This window comes from Pseudophryne corroboree, chromosome 9 (genome assembly GCF_028390025.1).
Source record: "Pseudophryne corroboree isolate aPseCor3 chromosome 9, aPseCor3.hap2, whole genome shotgun sequence".
Taxonomy (NCBI): Eukaryota; Metazoa; Chordata; class Amphibia; order Anura; family Myobatrachidae; genus Pseudophryne; species Pseudophryne corroboree.
The window spans coordinates 49,683,168-49,702,485 of record NC_086452.1 but is presented as its reverse complement, the minus strand read 5'-3'; the positions used below and the strand labels follow the sequence as shown (position 1 = coordinate 49,702,485).

Here is a 19,318-nt window from a genome sequence, read left to right as displayed (position 1 = left end):
CAGGATTAATACATCTGCCCCAGTATTACAAATCCTGGATGAGACCTGGGGTTTTGGTCTGAAAGGGGTGTAAGATGATAACATGGAAGGCCACACTTCTGCAGCCCAATAGGACAATATAAACTCCTTATTTGAGTTGTCTTGGTTGAGCTGGAGTCTCTGCTTCAGGTACATGGCAAGAAAATAGCAAAGATAATGGAGACCAATGGCTGGATTATTTAATATCAGAGATTCAACCTGGCTCCCAATCCAAGTGTGCGAGGGTGTCTGCTGCTTTTGTTTACAATATGATCCAGTCACCTCTTCAAATAAGTTCTGATGTACCATACACAATACCATTGTCACCGTTCTTGATGCTATTTTCTCAGTGTCATCCCTAAAGCACTTGTCCGGCTGGTCCACTCCCTTTTGCCTTACTAGGCAGGAAACAGACTGATCCAATGATAAGTCTGGGATTTTCCACGTGTTCTCCTGAGGACAGCTGGGAGGCGGATGAGTAGTTTACCAGCTCCCAGTGCAGATCATAGCATAACCACAGATATTCAGAACATACACAAAATAAGCATATAACTGGTTAGTCTTCAAGATTCTCTAACACTCCAATAAGTTTATTTTGTCAAAATTAAAAGCAACTGTTTTCCAGAAGTTTTATTTAACAGTGATCAAACGAATCCATTTTGAACGGCACGGTGGATAATATAAGAAACAAGACTTCACATTGCAGGAGCAGAGTTAACACGCTTGCGCCAGCACCCACCGGATTGGAAACATCTGAACTCACTCTCTAAGCTCAGTGTTTCCCAACCTCAGTCCTCAAGGCACACTAACAGTCCTGGTTTTAGTGATATCCAGGCTTGAACACAAGTGACTTAATTAGTACCTCAGTTATTTTGATTTAACCATCTGTGCTGAAGCCTGGATATCACTAAAACCTGCACTGTTGGTGTGCCTTGAGGACCGCGGTTGGGAATGCCTGCTCTAGCTAAATGGGGGAAAAAGGCACTTCTGGCTGGTTGTGCCTTACATCTGGCAAATTAAATAAAATTAAGTGAAGAGTCGTGGAATAGATCCAATTAATTTTGTAAGTTCAGGAGGATTAGACTGGAAAGCTTGCTTTCACGCTAACTCCGTCAGCGGACTATGGTGTGAATAATACACATTGGCCAGTATCGGTAAGGAAAGCTGTTACAGTGTACCCACAGACCGGGTGCATTTTGTTGGCGGAACCACTGTTGGTATAAATACTGCCTATCAATGGATTAAACACGAATGACAACACCCAGGCATATTATACAGCGGAGAGACATTTTGCTGGATAAGCCACTGTTCATGCTTATACAGTCCATCATCAATTCACTAGGAGCCAGTGACAGCACAGGAAAAGCCTCGTACCTCGGTGACGCCAAGAAATTTCAGCCAACTGATAACCGATTATTTATAAATATTGTTTCATCCGTTTTGTGCTGACGAAGGATAACACTTTAGTTCACTTACACTTACCAGCATGCCCTGCAAGTTTTGCTATTTGGCCATGCTAAAACTGTAGTAGGGCATACTGGGATGTGTTCCCCATTCCTGCTTTAGTTAAATAGCCACAAAGCTTTGTTGCAGGGTGGCATAGAACCTTCATATCTACACCCCTCATATGAACATCAGAGACAGCACAAAACAGCTGAAATGTGTATACGGTTATCGGACTGCAACTTGCTGTAATTGGGTATGCATAGAATATACCTCCTGTATAGCCACTACAGTATATACAGCGTTCCTCTGGAGTAATTGGAAGGTTTGATACATGTCACTCTCTTACAGCGTGGAAAAGTTGCTCACAGCGCAACCAATCAGATTCTAGCTAGTATTTATCAAGCTTATTCTATAAAGTGATAGGCAAAAGCTGCTTGGATGTTACATGGAAATTCTCTACTCTTTAGATGATTTGATACATCCTTCCCCAAATATCTTGTACAGTCTCTATGGGGCCGATTCAATTTTTTACCTCATGGCTACCACTATGGGGCACAAAACGGAGCAATTCAATTGTTGCTCGGTTTAGACTCCTGGTAGCCGCCGGGATAACATTTCTTCTTGCAGCCTCCAGAGGTGCGAGAAGAAATGTGAGCTAAGTCGGCACTTTAGGAGTCCGAATAGGAGTTTGGATGCCCAAAGCAGGACTTTAGATGGGTTTAGCCGTTTTATGCAGCGAAACCCTGTCTGTTTGGGTCACCCAAACACAGTTGAATTGTGGCAACTGTTTGGACGTCTAGATACTCAAAACAATTGAATTCCCACCTCTATGAGCAGAATGCAGTAAGATTTGGAGACAAATTTAGGGAATAGGGCTAGGCAGTGGATAAGTAAGGCAGAAGAACAAGAAATCTTCCCCGGTGGAAGGGTCTGTTGTATAATATGGTGCATTTATTGGGAAAGACCTAAAAAATAAAGTATCAGTGCAACAAATCAAGAAAATATACAACACAATCAATAAAAAATAATTGGCACAAAACATACAAATCATCATCTGGGGCCTCCTAATATAAGACATCCCAAACCCAAAGTTGCCATTTTATGATCTTGTAGGGGGAAAGGGGTGATCCAGCAAATTCCAGTTACTGAGAAAGTATATACTGATATCATTATATATTACATAAATCAAATCCGATCCCTGCACCATTAAACATTCATTCTGCGCAGGGAATATAAACTAATGTCCCAGAAAATGTATAGCCGGAATCAATGACTGGCATCCACGATAAGACTGAACTTTGATCAACATGTTTCTGTGTGCTTAAGGCAGGAGTTGACAAAACTTCTTACAAGTTCGTGACAAACTTTTCCTATAAGGAAGCCAGGTGCTCTCTCAAGCCCAACGCTGCGGTGTGGCGTATTTCCTGGCTCCTGTAGAGTCCTGGATTACGGGCAAAAAGAAAATGTTCGGGATAAGGTGCGTCAAATGGGGTGGATTTCTTAAGAGACGTTTTGGTGCCGTTTTCATGAGGATTTTACAGCTTCATTCCTCCGTAAATTCCTTATTGTGTAAAGAAAATCCTATTTGCGGAGAAATGGGCACTCTCTCTCTCTTTTGTTGAATAATGTAGCACAGTGAAGAAAGCTTTAAATGTTCGAGAAACAACAATTCTATGGTGAAAGGTTACACCTTGAACAAGGGGGAAAAAATACTGGCGAAAAGTTACTTGTAAAACCTGCTAGAAGTACAAGACACTGTTCTTGTATATCAGATCAGCATACGAGTCTAACTCGTTAAGTCAATATGATAAACATCAAAATGCCCCGACTCCTTTATCCATCTCCAAGACGAAGCTTTAAAAAAAAAAAAAAAAAAAAAATTGTACAAAACATTTACAAAAATCATATTTGGCAGCTCTATACAATGTAAATGTGAAAGTTACAGGATTTTTGACTACATTTCCTTTTTATCCAACCTCCAGGAACCTTTTAGTTTCCAGTCTACTGCATGTAACGGAGACAGTCACCATCATATTATCATGTACTAGAGACATCACCGAGGTAAGATGCACATTGTACACAACATGCCTCAGTGAGGTCACCAGCTGCTAGCGAATTGATAGTCCAGCCCATAAAAGAGTCTGTGACTAGGCATTAGGTGCACTTTAAAGGCCGAACGTCCGATTAACAGAGTGATGCAGGTTCCTATGGCACTATACAAATTTTGGGAGACATATTAAATACAAAGTATATTTTTTTTCTTTAAAAGATCAGTTGCAAACTAAATTTGTACAAGGTTAAGTCTTACACATTTTTACATCATTTTAATATTCCTAATATCGAAAGATTAAAAAGTTGTGTATGCACCTAAAATCAGTCAAGATTTTTCTTTTAATATTTCGTATAAAACCAAATGAAATCGTCGCAGCATTACAGAAAAAGCAACAATTGTACATTCACTCCTTCAATGCTCGCGAACAAAAAAGAAAAAAATTCAACCACTTGCGGGAGTTCCTTATTTTTTTTTCTCTTCAATAAAATCTTGACAAAAATACTTTGTATCCGTTTTTTTTCCCTCTTTTTTTTTTTTTGCAGCAATAATAAAGTTCTGTTTATCGAGACAGTTCCAGATATGGCCTTGAGTGGGTCTGGATACGTCGCCTCTGTAGACCTGTACAACGTACTGGGCTGTGGACTCCAGTGGAAATGTTAAGATGAATCTGTTGTGGTTCTCAAAGTGCATTCATTTCACAGCGTGACAATCCTTTCCCCTTCTGTACCTGGAGGCTGTCTTCAGGGGTCAACGTCCTCAAGGTCACTTTTCGGATCTCCAATTATCATTGGCGAGTCGGGGCCCTAAAATAGACAACATGTTAAAATGAGAAGGTGCCATAGTTATATGTGATAAGGTGCTATAGTTATATTATATAGTTATATGTGATAAGGTGCCATAGTTATATTATATAGTTATATGTGATAAGGTGCCATAGTTATATTATATAGTTATATGTGATAAGGTGCCATAGTTATATTATATAGTTATATGTGATAAGGTGCTATAGTTATATTATATAGTTATATGTGATAAGGTGCCATAGTTATATTATATAGTTATATGTGATAAGGTGCCATAGTTATATTATATAGTTATATGTGATAAGGTGCCATAGTTATATTATATAGTTATATGTGATAAGGTGCTATAGTTATATTATATAGTTATATGTGATAAGGTGCTATAGTTATATTATTTAGTTATATGTGATAAGGTGCTATAGTTATATTATATAGTTATATGTGATAAGGTGCCATAGTTATATTATATAGTTATATGTGATAAGGTGCTATAGTTATATTATATAGTTATATGTGATAAGGTGTTATAGTTATATTATATAGTTATATGTGATAAGGTGCTATAGTTATATTATATAGTTATATGTGATAAGGTGCTATAGTTATATTATATAGTTATATGTGATAAGGTGCCATAGTTATATTATATAGTTATATGTGATAAGGTGCTATAGTTATATTATATAGTTATATGTGATAAGGTGCTATAGTTATATTATATAGTTATATGTGATAAGGTGCTATAGTTATATACCCTTCAGAAAACATTTCTAAAGCTGGAATACTACATTACTACTAACATTACTTAAAATTAACATATTGCTAAAAACAAAACCCCCCCCACTTGGTGTACTAGTGTGAAAGACAACAAATCCCCATGCACTCCCAGCATCCAATTCTTCCCTCTCCCATCCCACTCGCCTACACCCACCAGAAACATCTCACATCGGACCAAAGGAATTCCCTACAATCCCTGGTCAGTCTCTCCCCCAGCCTAAAACCCTTGTTACTGTCCCAATCTCCACTCTCAGCAATTGTTATTCCTCTGGTCTCAGTTCGTCAGCTTTACAGATTGTAACTAAACGCGTCGTACGATGCATTGCGTGCATATCGTACGTGTTCTGGGTACGATTACGATGCGCGGCCCCGCGGTTCGAATGTCGCATCCTCAGATCATACGTGCAGCACATATTATCAGTCGTAATCGAATGCACATACGATGCATCGTATGATGGAACATACGATCAGCTTCATTTTTGAGTGGCATTTCCTTCCAGGTGATCACGTGCTTTTTGTGAGGCACACCATCGATTGATCGATTGTATGCTTCATCGTATGCACATAATACTCCAAATCGTGTGCCAGGGGCTCCCGGGGGATTGAAGGGAAATCTTAGGAGGAATCGGATGCTGGTAGCCCTAATGTATGGGCAGCATTGCACATGTGCGTTTATTTTGTATATCTTGCACGCCTCAGATTTATTTATTCTCTGTTCTACCCATTGTCAAGCACGTTACAACAGTTAGCAGCATCCACGTATGAGCGATGTCGTCGGAGCACAGCTGTATTAGCGAGGCAGCACCCTAGCAGGTGAATGGGCCTCTCTGAAACAAGTCCCTTCATTTGCTCAAAGGATTCAGGATAGATGTGGTACAACCTTGCCGTTCAAGTTACCGAATTTTACAATACACTCAGGTCAAGTAACAAAATCTATTTGGACTTCACAGGGTCTTGTTAGTTGTACCAGAAGATATTGGCAATAGAGGTAACATAGGTGGTCATTCCGAGTTGTTCGCTTGTTGCCATTTTTCGCAACGCAGAGATTAGGTGGAAAATGCGCATGCGCTTAGTAATTTAACAAAACTTTGGAGATTTGCACAAGCTCGAGCTACGTTTTTTTCAACGCTCGAGTGATCGTAGTGTGATTGACAGGAAGTGGGAGTTTCTGGGCGGCAACTTGGCGTTTTCAGGGAGTGTGCTAAAAAACGCAGGAGTGGCTGGAGAAACGGGGGAGTGGCTGGCCAAACGCAGGGCATGTTTGTGATGTCAAACCAGGAACTAAACAGACCGAGGTGATTGCAGTCTAGGAGTAGGTCTGGAGCTACTCAGAAACTGCAAGGAATTATTTAGTAGCAGTTCTGCTAACCTTTCGTTCGCAATTCTGCTAAGCTAAGATACACTCCCAGAGGGCGGCGGCCTAGCGTTTGCAATGCTGCTAAAAGCAGCTAGCGAGCTAACAATTCGGAATGACCACCATAGTAACTAAGGTTGAAAAAAAACAATTGTCCATCGAGTTCAACTTATTTGTGGTCTCCTATGCAGTCTTATTATAGGACTAGTTATTTTTATGTTAGGACTAGTTATATTAACTATAATGCGTGCCTCGCACCATAACCCTGAATATCTTTATCCAATAGGAATTTATCTAGCCCATTCTTAAAGGTGTTGACTGAGTCCGCCATTACTAATCTCTCAGGCAGGGAATTCCAAACACGTATTGTCCTTACTGTGAAAAAACCTTTTCGCCTCAATGTGCGGAATCTCCTCTCATCTAACCTAAGCGAGTGACCACGTGTCCTCTGTGCTGATCTTACCAAAAACAGGTCCCGCGCAAGCTCTGTGTATTGTCCCCTTATATATTTGTAGATGTTGATCATGTCCCCTCTTAAGTCTCCTCTTTTCCAATGTAAACACCTTGATTAGTTTGGTCGCCCGCCTCTGAACCTTTTCTAGCTCCAGGATATCCTTTTTGTAATATGGTGCCCAAAACTGCACAGTATTCAAGATGTGGCCTCACTAGTGATTTATATAATGGGAGTATAATACACTCGTCCCTTGCAGCAATTATGTATCATGTATTATCTGTAGTCATCTACCAACCGCATTTAGCAACATGTCAGGCTAATAGAATTAATAGGAAGAAAAAAACTAAGCGCTCAGGTGAGTAGCACTGCACTTTGATTGTCAGCAGCCTCCTGATAAAGGGAATTGCCAATCCCTTAAAACGAAAACTAACCAATAAATAACAAGTGGCGCTTGACAATCAGACAATTAAAAAACATTTATTTATATAAAATGTATGTAAGTTACAACAACCTCCCGGGAGTAAAAAAATAAGAATTTACTTACCGATAATTCTATTTCTCGGAGTCCGTAGTGGATGCTGGGGTTCCTGAAAGGACCATGGGGAATAGCGGCTCCGCAGGAGACAGGGCACAAAAAAGTAAAGCTTTACTAGGTCAGGTGGTGTGCACTGGCTCCTCCCCCTATGACCCTCCTCCAGACTCCAGTTAGGTACTGTGCCCGGACGAGCATACACAATAAGGGAGGCATTTTGAATCCCGGGTAAGACTCATACCAGCCACACCAATCACACCGTACAACTTGTGATCTAAACCCAGTTAACAGTATGATAACAGAAAGGGCCTCTTAAAGATGGCTCCTTAACAATAACCCGAATTAGTTAACAATAACTATGTACAAGTATTGCAGATAATCCGCACTTGGGATGGGCGCCCAGCATCCACTACGGACTCCGAGAAATAGAATTATCGGTAAGTAAATTCTTATTTTCTCTATCGTCCTAAGTGGATGCTGGGGTTCCTGAAAGGACCATGGGGATTATACCAAAGCTCCCAAACGGGCGGGAGAGTGCGGATGACTCTGCAGCACCGAATGAGAGAACTCCAGGTCCTCCTTTGCCAGGGTATCAAATTTGTAAAATTTTACAAACGTGTTCTCCCCCGACCACGTAGCTGCTCGGCAGAGTTGTAATGCCGAGACCCCTCGGGCAGCCGCCCAAGATGAGCCCACCTTCCTTGTGGAGTGGGCTTTTACAGTTTTAGGCTGTGGCAGGCCTGCCACAGAATGTGCAAGTTGAATTGTGTTACAAATCCAACGAGCAATCGACTGCTTAGAAGCAGGTGCGCCCAACTTGTTGGGTGCATACAATATAAACAGCGAGTCAGATTTTCTGACTCCAGCCGTCCTTGAAATGTATATTTTTAAGGCTCTGACAACGTCCAACAACTTGGAGTCCTCCAAGTCGCTAGTGGCCGCAGGCACCACAATAGGTTGGTTCAGATGAAATGCTGATACCACTTTAGGGAGAAAATGCGGACGAGTCCGCAGTTCTGCCCTATCCGAATGGAAGATTAGATAAGGACTTTTATAAGATAAAGCCGCCAATTCAGATACTCTCCTGGCAGAGGCCAGGGCTAGTAACATAGTCACTTTCAATGTGAGATATTTCAAATCCACCTTTTTCAATGGTTCAAACCAATGGGATTTGAGGAAATCTAAAACTACATTTAGATCCCACGGTGCCACCGGAGGCACCACAGGAGGCTGTATATGCAGTACTCCCTTGACAAAAGTCTGGACCTCAGGGACAGAGGCCAATTCTTTTTGGAAGAATATTGACAGGGCCGAAATTTGAACCTTAATGGATCCCAATTTGAGACCCATAGATAATCCTGATTGCAGGAAATGTAGGAAACGACCCAGTTGGAATTCCTCCGTCGGAACACTCCGATCCTCGCACCACGCTACATATTTTCGCCAAATGCGGTGATAATGTTTCACGGTGACTTCCTTCCGTGCCTTAATCAAGGTAGGAATGACTTCTTCTGGAATGCCTTTCCCTTTTAGGATCTGGCGTTCAACCGCCATGCCGTCAAACGCAGCCGCGGTAAGTCTTGAAAAAGACAGGGACCCTGCTGTAGCAGGTCCCTTCTCAGAGGTAGAGGCCACGGTTCGTCCGTGAGCATCTCTTGAAGTTCCGGATACCAAGTCCTTCTCGGCCAATCCGGAACCACTAGTATTGTTCTTACTCTTCTTTGCCGTATGATCTTCAATACCTTTGGTATGAGCGGCAGAGGAGGAAACACATACACTGACTGGTACACCCAAAGAGTTACCAGTGCGTCCACAGCTATTGCCTGTGGATCTCTTGACCTGGCGCAATATTTGTCCAGTTTCTTGTTGAGGCGAGACGCCATCATGTCTACAATTGGTCTTTCCCAACGGTCTATTAACATGTTGAAGACTTCTGGATGTAGACCCCACTCTCCCGGATGAAGATCGTGTCTGCTGAGGAAGTCTGCTTCCCAGTTGTCCACGCCCGGGATGAACACTGCTGACAGTGCTATCACGTGATTCTCCGCCCAGCGAAAAATCTTGGCAGCTTCTGCCATTGCACTCCTGCTTCTTGTGCCGCCCTGCCTGTTTACATGGGCGACCGCCGTGATGTTGTCCGACTGAATCAACACCGGCTTTCCTTTCAGGAGAAGTTCCGCCTGGCTTAGAGCATTGTAGATTGCTCTTAGTTCCAGAATGTTTATGTGAAGAGACTTTTCCAGACTCGTCCATACTCCCTGGAAGTTTCTTCCTTGTGTGACTGCTCCCCAGCCTCTCAGGCTGGCGTCCGTGGTCACCAGGATCCAATCCTGAATGCCGAATCTGCGGCCTTCTAATAGGTGAGCCTTCTGCAACCACCACAGAAGTGACACCCTTGTCTTTGGTGACAGGGTTATTCGCAGGTGCATCTGCAGATGCGACCCTGACCATTTGTCCAACAGATCCCTTTGGAATATTCTTGCATGGAATCTGCCGAATGGAATTGCTTCGTAAGAAGCCACCATTTTTCCCAGGACTCTTGTGCATTGATGTACTGACACCTTTCCTGGTTTTAGGAGGTTCCTGACCAGATCGGATAACTCCTTGGCTTTTTCCTCTGGAAGGAAAACCTTTTTCTGAACCGTGTCCAGAATCATTCCTAGGAACAGCAGACGAGTTGTCGGGATTAAATGGGATTTTGGAATATTCAGAATCCACCCGTGCTGTCTTAGCACCTCTTGAGATAGTGCTAAAGCTGTCTCCAGCTGTTCTCTGGACCTTGCCCTTATTAGGAGATCGTCCAAGTATGGGATAACTAATACGCCTTTTCTTCGAAGAAGAATCATCATCTCGGCCATTACCTTGGTAAAGACCCGAGGCGCCGTGGACAATCCGAACGGCAGCGTCTGAAACTGATAGTGACAGTTTTGAACAATGAACCTGAGGTACCCCTGGTGTGCGGGGTAAATCGGAACGTGTAGATACGCATCCTTGATGTCCAAGGATACCATAAAGTCCCCTTCTTCCAGGTTCGCTATCACTGCTCTGAGTGACTCCATCTTGAACTTGAACTTTTTTATGTAGAGGTTCAAGGACTTCAGATTTAGAATAGGCCTTACCGAGCCATCCGGCTTCGGTACCACAAATAGAGTGGAATAATACCCCTTTCCTTGTTGTAATAGGGGTACTTTGACTATCACCTGCTGAGCGTACAGCTTGTGAATGGCTTCCAACACCCTCTCCCTTTCGGAAGAGACGGTTGGTAAAGCAGACTTCAGGAAACGATGAGGAGGATCCGTCTCTAATTCCAACCTGTACCCCTGAGATATTATCTGCAGGATCCAGGGGTCTACCTGCGAGTGAGCCCACTGCGCGCTGTAATTTTTGAGACGGCCGCCCACTGTCCCCGAGTCCGCTTGAGAGGCCCCAGCGTCATGCTGAGGTTTTTGCAGGAGCCGGGGAGGGCTTCTGTTCCTGGGAAGGAGCTGCCTGTTGGTGTCTCTTCCCTCTTCCTCTGCCTCGTGGCAGGTACGACAAACCCTTTGCTCTCTTATTTTTGTAGGAGCGAAAAGGCTGCGGTTGAAAGGTCGGTGCCTTTCTCTGTTGGGGAGTGACTTGAGGTAAAAAAGTGGATTTCCCGGCAGTAGCCGTGGCCACCAAGTCTGATAGACCAACTCCAAATAACTCCTCCCCTTTATACGGCAAAACCTCCATGTGACGTTTTGAATCCGCATCGCCTGTCCACTGTCGTGTCCATAAGGCTCTTCTGGCTGAAATGGACATAGCACTCACCCGAGATGCCAGTGTGCAAATATCCCTCTGTGCATCACGCATATAGATAAATGCATCCTTTATTTGTTCTAACGACAGTAAAACATTGTCCCTATCTAGGGTATCAATATTTTCAATCAGGGATTCTGACCAAACTACTCCAGCACTGCACATCCAGGCAGTTGCTATAGCTGGTCGTAGTATAACACCTGCATGTGTGTATATATTCTTTTGAATAACTTCCATCTTTCTATCTGATGGATCCTTAAGTGCGGCCGTCTCAGGAGAGGGTAACGCCACTTGTTTAGATAAGCGTGTGAGCGCCTTGTCCACCTTAGGGGGTGTTTCCCAGCGCGCCCTAACCTCTGGCGGGAAAGGGTATAATGCCAATAACTTTTTTGAAATTATCAACTTTTTATCAGGAGCAACCCACGCTTCATCACACACGTCATTTAATTCTTCTGATTCAGGAAAAACTGTTTGTAGTTTTTTCACACCATACATAATACCCTGTTTTACGGTATCTGTAGTATCAGCTAAATGTAACGTCTCCTTCATTGCCAAAATCATATAACGTGTGGCCCTACTGGAAAATACGTTTGAATTTCTACCGTCGTCACTGGAATCAGTGCCTGTGTCTGGGTCTGTGTCGACCGACTGAGGCAAAGGGCGTTTTACAGCCCCTGACGGTGTTTGAGGCGCCTGGACAGGCATTAATTGATTGTCCGGCCGCCTCATGTCCTCAACTGACTGTTTAAGGGAAGATAAACCATCACGTAATTCCACAAATAAAGGCATCCATTCTGGTGTCGACCCCCTGGGGGGTGACATCTGCATATTTGGCAATTGCTCCGCCTCCACACCAATATCGTCCTCATACATGTCGACACCCCGTACCGACACACACCGCAAACTCACAGGGAATGCTCTAATGAAGACAGGACCCACTAGCCCTTTTGGGGAGACAGAGGGAGAGTCTGCCAGCACACACCACAAAGCGCTATATATACAAGGGATATCCTTATATTAAGTGCTCCCTTATAGCTGCTTTAATATATAATATATATATATATAGCCATTAATGTGCCCCCCCTCTCTGTTTTACCCTGTTTCTGTAGTGCAGTGCAGGGGAGAGACCTGGGAGCCGTCCTGACCAGCGGAGCTGTGACAGAAAATGGCGCCGTGTGCTGAGGAGATAGGCCCCGCCCCTTTTTCGGCGGGTTCTTCTCCCGCTATTTTTCCAGTCAGGCAGGGGTTAAATATCTCCATATAGCCCCTATGGGCTATATGTGAGGTATTTTTAGCCTTGTATAAGGTTTATATTTGCCTCTCAGAGCGCCCCCCCCCAGCGCTCTGCACCCTCAGTGACTGCCCAGTGAAGTGTGCTGAGAGGAAAATGGCGCACAGCTGCAGTGCTGTGCGCTACCTTATGAAGACTGAGGAGTCTTCAGCCGCCGGTTTCCGGACCTCTTCACGCTTCAGCATCTGCAAGGGGGTCGGCGGCGCGGCTCCGGGACCGGACTCCACGGCTGGGCCTGTGTTCGATCCCTCTGGAGCTAATGGTGTCCAGTAGCCAAGCAGCAAATCCACTCTGCATGCAGGTGAGTTTACTACTTTCCCCCTAAGTCCCACGTTGCAGTGATCCTGTTGCCAGCAGGACTCACTGTAAAGAAAAAAACCTAAACTAAACTTTCTCTAAGCAGCTCTTTAGGAGAGCCACCTAGATTGCACCCTTCTCGTTCGGGCACAAAATCTAACTGGAGTCTGGAGGAGGGTCATAGGGGGAGGAGCCAGTGCACACCACCAGACCTAGTAAAGCTTTACTTTTTTGTGCCCTGTCTCCTGCGGAGCCGCTATTCCCCATGGTCCTTTCAGGAACCCCAGCATCCACTTAGGACGATAGAGAAACAATGATGAGAATGTCACAACAATATGAATGTGCACTAGATTAATACTTCATAATCAATTAAATGAAAACATAATTAATAATAAGATTTTACTTACCGATAAATCTATTTCTCATAGTCCGTAGTGGATGCTGGGGACTCCGTCAGGACCATGGGGATTAGCGGCTCCGCAGGAGACAGGGCACAAAAGCAAGCTTTTAGGATCACATGGTGTGTACTGGCTCCTCCCCCTATGACCCTCCTCCAAGCCTCAGTTAGGTACTGTGCCCGGACGAGCGTACACAATAAGGAAGGATCTTGAATCCCGGGTAAGACTCATACCAGCCACACCAATCACACCGTACAACTTGTGATCTGAACCCAGTTAACAGTATGATAACAAAGAAGCAGCCTCTAAAAAAAGATGGCTCACAACAATAATAACCCGATTTTTGTAACAATAACTATGTACAAGTAATGCAGACAATCCGCACTTGGGATGGGCGCCCAGCATCCACTACGGACTATGAGAAATAGATTTATCGGTAAGTAAAATCTTATTTTCTCTAACGTCCTAGTGGATGCTGGGGACTCCGTCAGGACCATGGGGATTATACCAAAGCTCCCAAACGGGCGGGAGAGTGCGGATGACTCTGCAGCACCGAATGAGAGAACTCCAGGTCCTCCTCAGCCAGGGTATCAAATTTGTAAAATTTTACAAACGTGTTCCCCCCTGACCACGTAGCTGCTCGGCAAAGTTGTAAAGCAGAGACCCCTCGGGCAGCCGCCCAAGATGAGCCCACCTTCCTTGTGGAATGGGCATTTACAGATTTTGGCTGTGGCAGGCCTGCCACAGAATGTGCAAGCTGAATTGTACTACAAATCCAACGAGCAATAGTCTGCTTAGAAGCAGGAGCACCCAGCTTTTTGGGTGCATACAATATAAACAGCAAGTCAGACTTTCTGACTCCAGCCGTCCTGGAATTATATATATATATATATATATATATATATTTTCAGGGCCCTGACAACGTCTAGCAACTTGGAGTCCTCCAAGTCCCTAATAGCCGCAGGCACCACAATAGGTTGTTTCAGGTGAAACGCTGACACCACCTTAGGAAGAAACTGGGGACGAGTCCGCAGTTCTGCCCTGTCCGAATGGAAAATCAAATATGGGCTTTTGTAAGACAAAGCCGCCAATTCTAACACTCGCCTGGCCGAGGCCAGGGCCAACAGCATGGTCACTTTCCATGTGAGATATTTCAAATCCACAGATTTGAGCGGTTCAAACCAATATGATTTGAGGAATCCCAACACTACGTTGAGATCCCACGGTGCCACTGGAGGCACAAAAGGGGCTGTATATGCAATACTCCCTTGACAAATGTCTGGACTTCAGGAACTGAAGCCAATTCTTTCTGGAAGAAAATCTACAGGGCCGAAACTTGAACCTTAATGGACCCCAATTTGAGGCTCATAGACACTCCTGTTTGCAGGAAGTGCAGAAATCGACCTAGTTGAAATTTCTTCGTGGGGCCTTCCTGGCCTCACCCACGCAACATATTTTCACCACATGTGGTGATAACGTTGTGCGGTCACCTCCTTCCTGGCTTTGACCAGGGTAGGTATGACCTCTTCCGGAATGCCTTTTCCCTTAGGATCCGGCGTTCAACCGCCATGCCGTCAAACGCAGCCGCGGTAAGTCTTGGAACAGACATGGTACTTGCTGAAGCAAGTCCCTTCTTAGCTCCCGAGGCCATTAGTCCTCTGTGAGCATCTCTTGAAATTCCGGGTACCAAGTCCCTCTTGGCCAATCCGGAGCCACGAGTATAGTTCTTACTCCTCTACGTCTTATAATTCTCAATACCTTGGTTATGAGAAGCAGAGGAGGGAACACATACACCGACTGTTACACCCGCGGTGTTACCAGGACATCCACAGCTATCGCCTGAAGGTCTCGTGACCTGGCGCAATACCTGTCCCGTTTTTTGTTCGGGCGGGATGCCATCATGTCCACCTTTGGTCTTTCCCAACGGTTCACAATCATGCGTAAAACTTCCCGATGAAGTTCCCACTCTCCCGGGTGGAGGTCGTGCCTGCTGAGGAAGTCTGCTTCCCAGTCGTCCACTCCCGGAATGAACACTGCTGACAGTGCTATCACATGATTTTCCGCCTAGCGAAAAATCCTTGCAGTTTTGCCACTGCCCTCCTGCTTCTTGTGCCGCCCTTTCTGTTTACGTGGGCGACTGCCGTGATGTTATCCCACTGGATCAATACCGGCTGACCTTGAAGCAGGGGTCTTGCTAAGTTTAGAGCATTATAAATTTGCTCTTAGCTCCAGTATATTTATGTGGAGAGAATTCTCCAGACTTGATCACACTCCCTGGAAAAAATTTTCCCTGTGTGACTGCTCTCCAGCCTCTCAGGCTGGCCTCCGTGGTCACCAGCACCCAATCCTGAATGCCGAATCTGCGGCCCTCTAGAAGATGAGCACTCTGTAATCACCACAGGAGAGACACCCTTGTCCTTGGATATAGGGTTATCCGCTGATGCATCTGAAGATGCGATCCGGACCATTTGTCCAGCAGATCCCACTGAAGAGTTCTTGCGTGAAATCTGCCGAATGGAATCGCTTCGTAATAAGCCACCATTTTTACCAGGACTCTTGTGCAATGATGCACTGACACTTTTCCTGGTTTTAGGAGGATCCCGATTAGCTCGGATAACTCCCTGGCTTTCTCCTCTGGGAGAAACACCTTTTTCTGGACTGTGTCCAGAATCATCCCTAGGACCAGCAGACGTGTCGTCGGAACAACTGCGGTTTTGGAATATTTAGAATCCACCCGTGTTGTCGTAGAACTACTTGAGATAGTGCTACTCCGACCTCCAACTGTTCTCTGGACCTTGTTCTTATCAGGAAGTCGTCCATTTTCTTTGAAGACGAATCCTCATTTCGGTCATTACCTTGGTAAGGACCCGGGGTGCCTTGGACAATCCAACGGCATCGTCTGAAACTGATAGTGACAGTTCTGTACCACGAACCTGAGGTACCCTCGGTGAGAAAGGCAAATTTTTGGGACATGGAGGTAAGCATCCCTGATGTCCCGGGACACCATATAGTCCCCTTCCTCCCGGTTCGCTATCACTGCTCTGAGTGACTCCATCTGGATTTGAACTTTTGTAAGTGTTCAAATATTTCAGATTTAGAATAGGTCTCACCTAGCCTTCTGGCTTCAGTACCACCATATAGTGTGGAATAATACCCCTTTCCTTGTTGTAGGAGGGGTACTTTGATTATCACCTGCTGGGAATACAGCTTGTGAATTGTTTTCAATACTGCCTCCCTGTCGGAGGGAGACATTGGTACAGCAGACTACAGGAACCTGCGAGGGGGAAACGTCTCGACATTCCAATCTGTACCCCTTGGATACTACTTGTAGGATCCAGGGGTCCTGTACGGTCCCAGCGTCATGCTGAGAACTTGGTAGAAGCGTTTGAGGGCTTCTGTTCCTGGGAATGGGCTGCCTGCTGCAGTCTTCTTCCCTTTCCTCTATCCCTGGGCAGATATGACTCTTATAGGGACGAAAGGACTGAGGCTGAAAAGACGGTTTCTTTTTCTGCAGAGATGTGACTTAGGGTAAAAAACGGTGGATTTTCCAGCAGTTGCCGTGACCACCAGGTCCCATGGACCGACCCCAAATAACTCCTCCCCTTTATACGGCAATACATCTTTGTGCCGTTTGGAATCTGCATCACCTGACCACTGTCGTGTCCATAAACATCTTCTTGCAGATATGGACATCGCATTTACTCTTGATGCCAGAGTGCAAATATCCCTCTGCGCATCTCGCATATATAGAAATGCATCCTTTAAATGCTCTATAGTCAATAAAATACTGTCCCTGTCAAGGGTATCAATATTTTTAGTCAGGGAATCCGACCAAGCCACCTCAGCTCTGCACATCCAGGCTGAGGCGATCGCTGGTCGCAGTATAACACCAGCATGTGTATGTATACTTTTTAGGATATTTTCCAGCCTCCTATCAGCTGGCTCCTTAAGCACGGCCCTATCTGTAGATGGTACCGCCACTTGTTCTGATAAGCATGTGAGTGCCTTATCCACCCTAAGGGGTGTTTCCCAACGCGCCCTAACTTCTGGCGGGAAAGGGTATACCGCCAATAATTTTCTATCGGGGGAAACCCACGCATCATCACACACTTCATTTAATTTATCTGATTCAGGAAAAACTACAGGTAGTTTTTTCACATCCCACATAATACCCTTTTTTGTGGTACTTGTAGTATCAGAAATATGTAACACCTCCTTCATTGCCCTTAACGTGTGGCCCTAAAGGAAAATACGTTTGTTTCTTCACCGTCGACACTGAAATCAGTGTCCGTGTCTGGGTCTGTGTCGACCGACTGAGGTAAATGGGCGTTTTACAGCCCCTGACAGTGTTTGAGACGCCTGGGCAGGTACTAATTTGTTCGCCGGCCGTCTCATGTCGTCAACCGGCTTGCAGCGTGTTGACATTATCACGTAATTCCATAAATAAGCCATCCATTCCGGTGTCGACTCCCTAGAGAGTGACATCACCATTACAGGCAATTTGCTCCGCCTCCTCACCAACATTTTCCTCATACATGTCGACACACACGTACCGACATACAGCACACACATAGGGAATGCTCTGATAGAGGACAGGACCCACTAGCCCTTTGGGGAGACAGAGGGAGAGTTTGCCAGCACACACCAAAACGCTATAATTATATAGGGACAACCTTTATATAAGTGTTCCTCCCTTATAGCATTTAATATATATTCATATCGCCAAATCAGTGCCCCCCCTCTCTGTTTTAACCCTGTTTCTGTAGTGCAGTGCAGGGGAGAGCATGGGAGCCTTCCCACCAGCATTTCTGTGAGGGAAAATGGCGCTGTGTGCTGAGGAGAATAGGCCCCGCCCCCTTTTCGGCGGGCTTCTTCTCCGGAGTTTGTGATATCTGGCAGGGGTTAAATACATCCATATAGCCTCAAGGGCTATATGTGATGTATTTTTCGCCATACAGGTATTATACATTGCTGCCCAGGGCGCCCCCCCCCCCGCGCCCTGCACCCTCCGTGACCGCTGTGTGAAGTGTGCTGACAACAATGGCGCACAGCTGCAGTGCTGTGCGCTACCTGATGAAGACTGAAAGTCTTCTGCCGCCTGGTTCCGGACCTCTTCAATCTTCAGCATCTGCAAGGGGGGTCGGCGGCGCGGCTCCGGGACGAACCCCAGGGCGAGACCTGTGTTCCGACTCCCTCTGGAGCTAATGGTGTCCAGTAGCCTAAGAAGCCAATCCATCCTGCACGCAGGTGAGTTCACTTCTCTCCCCTAAGTCCCTCGATGCAGTGAGCCTGTTGCCAGCAGGACTCACTGAAAATAAAGAACCTAAAAACTTTTTCTAAGCAACTCTTTAAGAGAGCCACCTAGATTGCACCCTGCTCGGACGGGCACAAAAACCTAACTGAGGCTTGGAGGAGGGTCATAGGGGGAGGAGCCAGTACACACCATGTGATCCTAAAAGCTTGCTTTTGTGCCCTGTCTCCTGCGGAGCCGCTAATCCCCATGGTCCTGACGGAGTCCCCAGCATCCACTAGGACGTTAGAGAAAAGTAAATAATCTTACTTGCACGTGACTTATTTATTAGCAACACCTGGAAGGTTTTAAACCGTGCTGGGTTCACTCAGTATGCACAAGTAGTAATATATATGGCTGTTAAGTGTTAGATCTAAACAAGAGTCACTCACGGCTGTATGTTTTGGAAGAATTGCATATAGCACAAATCCATAGCAGTAATCAGCTGGTATATAAAAAGTTATGTGAAAAATACAACCTCCGCTGGGCAGGAGCCTGTTCTGTCCTTGCTCCCTGGTGTCGTCCCGCCGTCCCGTCAGAGACACACACCAGAGCCTCAGCGGGTATGACTGATGCTGCGCCGTGCAGGGAGCCCCGACAAGCCGTCCCCGATGGTCCACGCCACCTCCGGTACCTCCGCACTTTCAAAACGGAGGCTGTAAGCTGATACTCCGGAGTACACCGGTCTGCGCCGGGCTGGGAGGGAACGGCACCTGTTGCTTCTACCTCCCCAAGTTAAGTGGACGGCTGTGGTTACAGGGGTTAGAGCTGCAATGAAGATGTTCCTGATTGCGGTGGTTGGAACCGGGCTCCTGTGCACGGATA

The 19,318-nt window shown here is 45.4% G+C and overlaps 1 protein-coding gene across 2 annotated transcripts in view; it reads right to left on the bottom strand.

Moving 5' to 3' along the window:
• Positions 1-2,395: 2,395 nt before the first annotated feature.
• Positions 2,396-19,318, bottom strand: part of USP24 (ubiquitin specific peptidase 24) — a 233,216-nt gene continuing 216,293 nt past the window's right edge. For both annotated transcript variants that reach the window (XM_063939298.1, XM_063939299.1), the window contains exon 67: positions 2,396-4,320. In XM_063939298.1, coding sequence (XP_063795368.1) covers positions 4,258-4,320 — 63 coding nt within the window. In that variant the 3' untranslated portion in view covers positions 2,396-4,257. The remainder of the gene's footprint in view (positions 4,321-19,318) is intronic.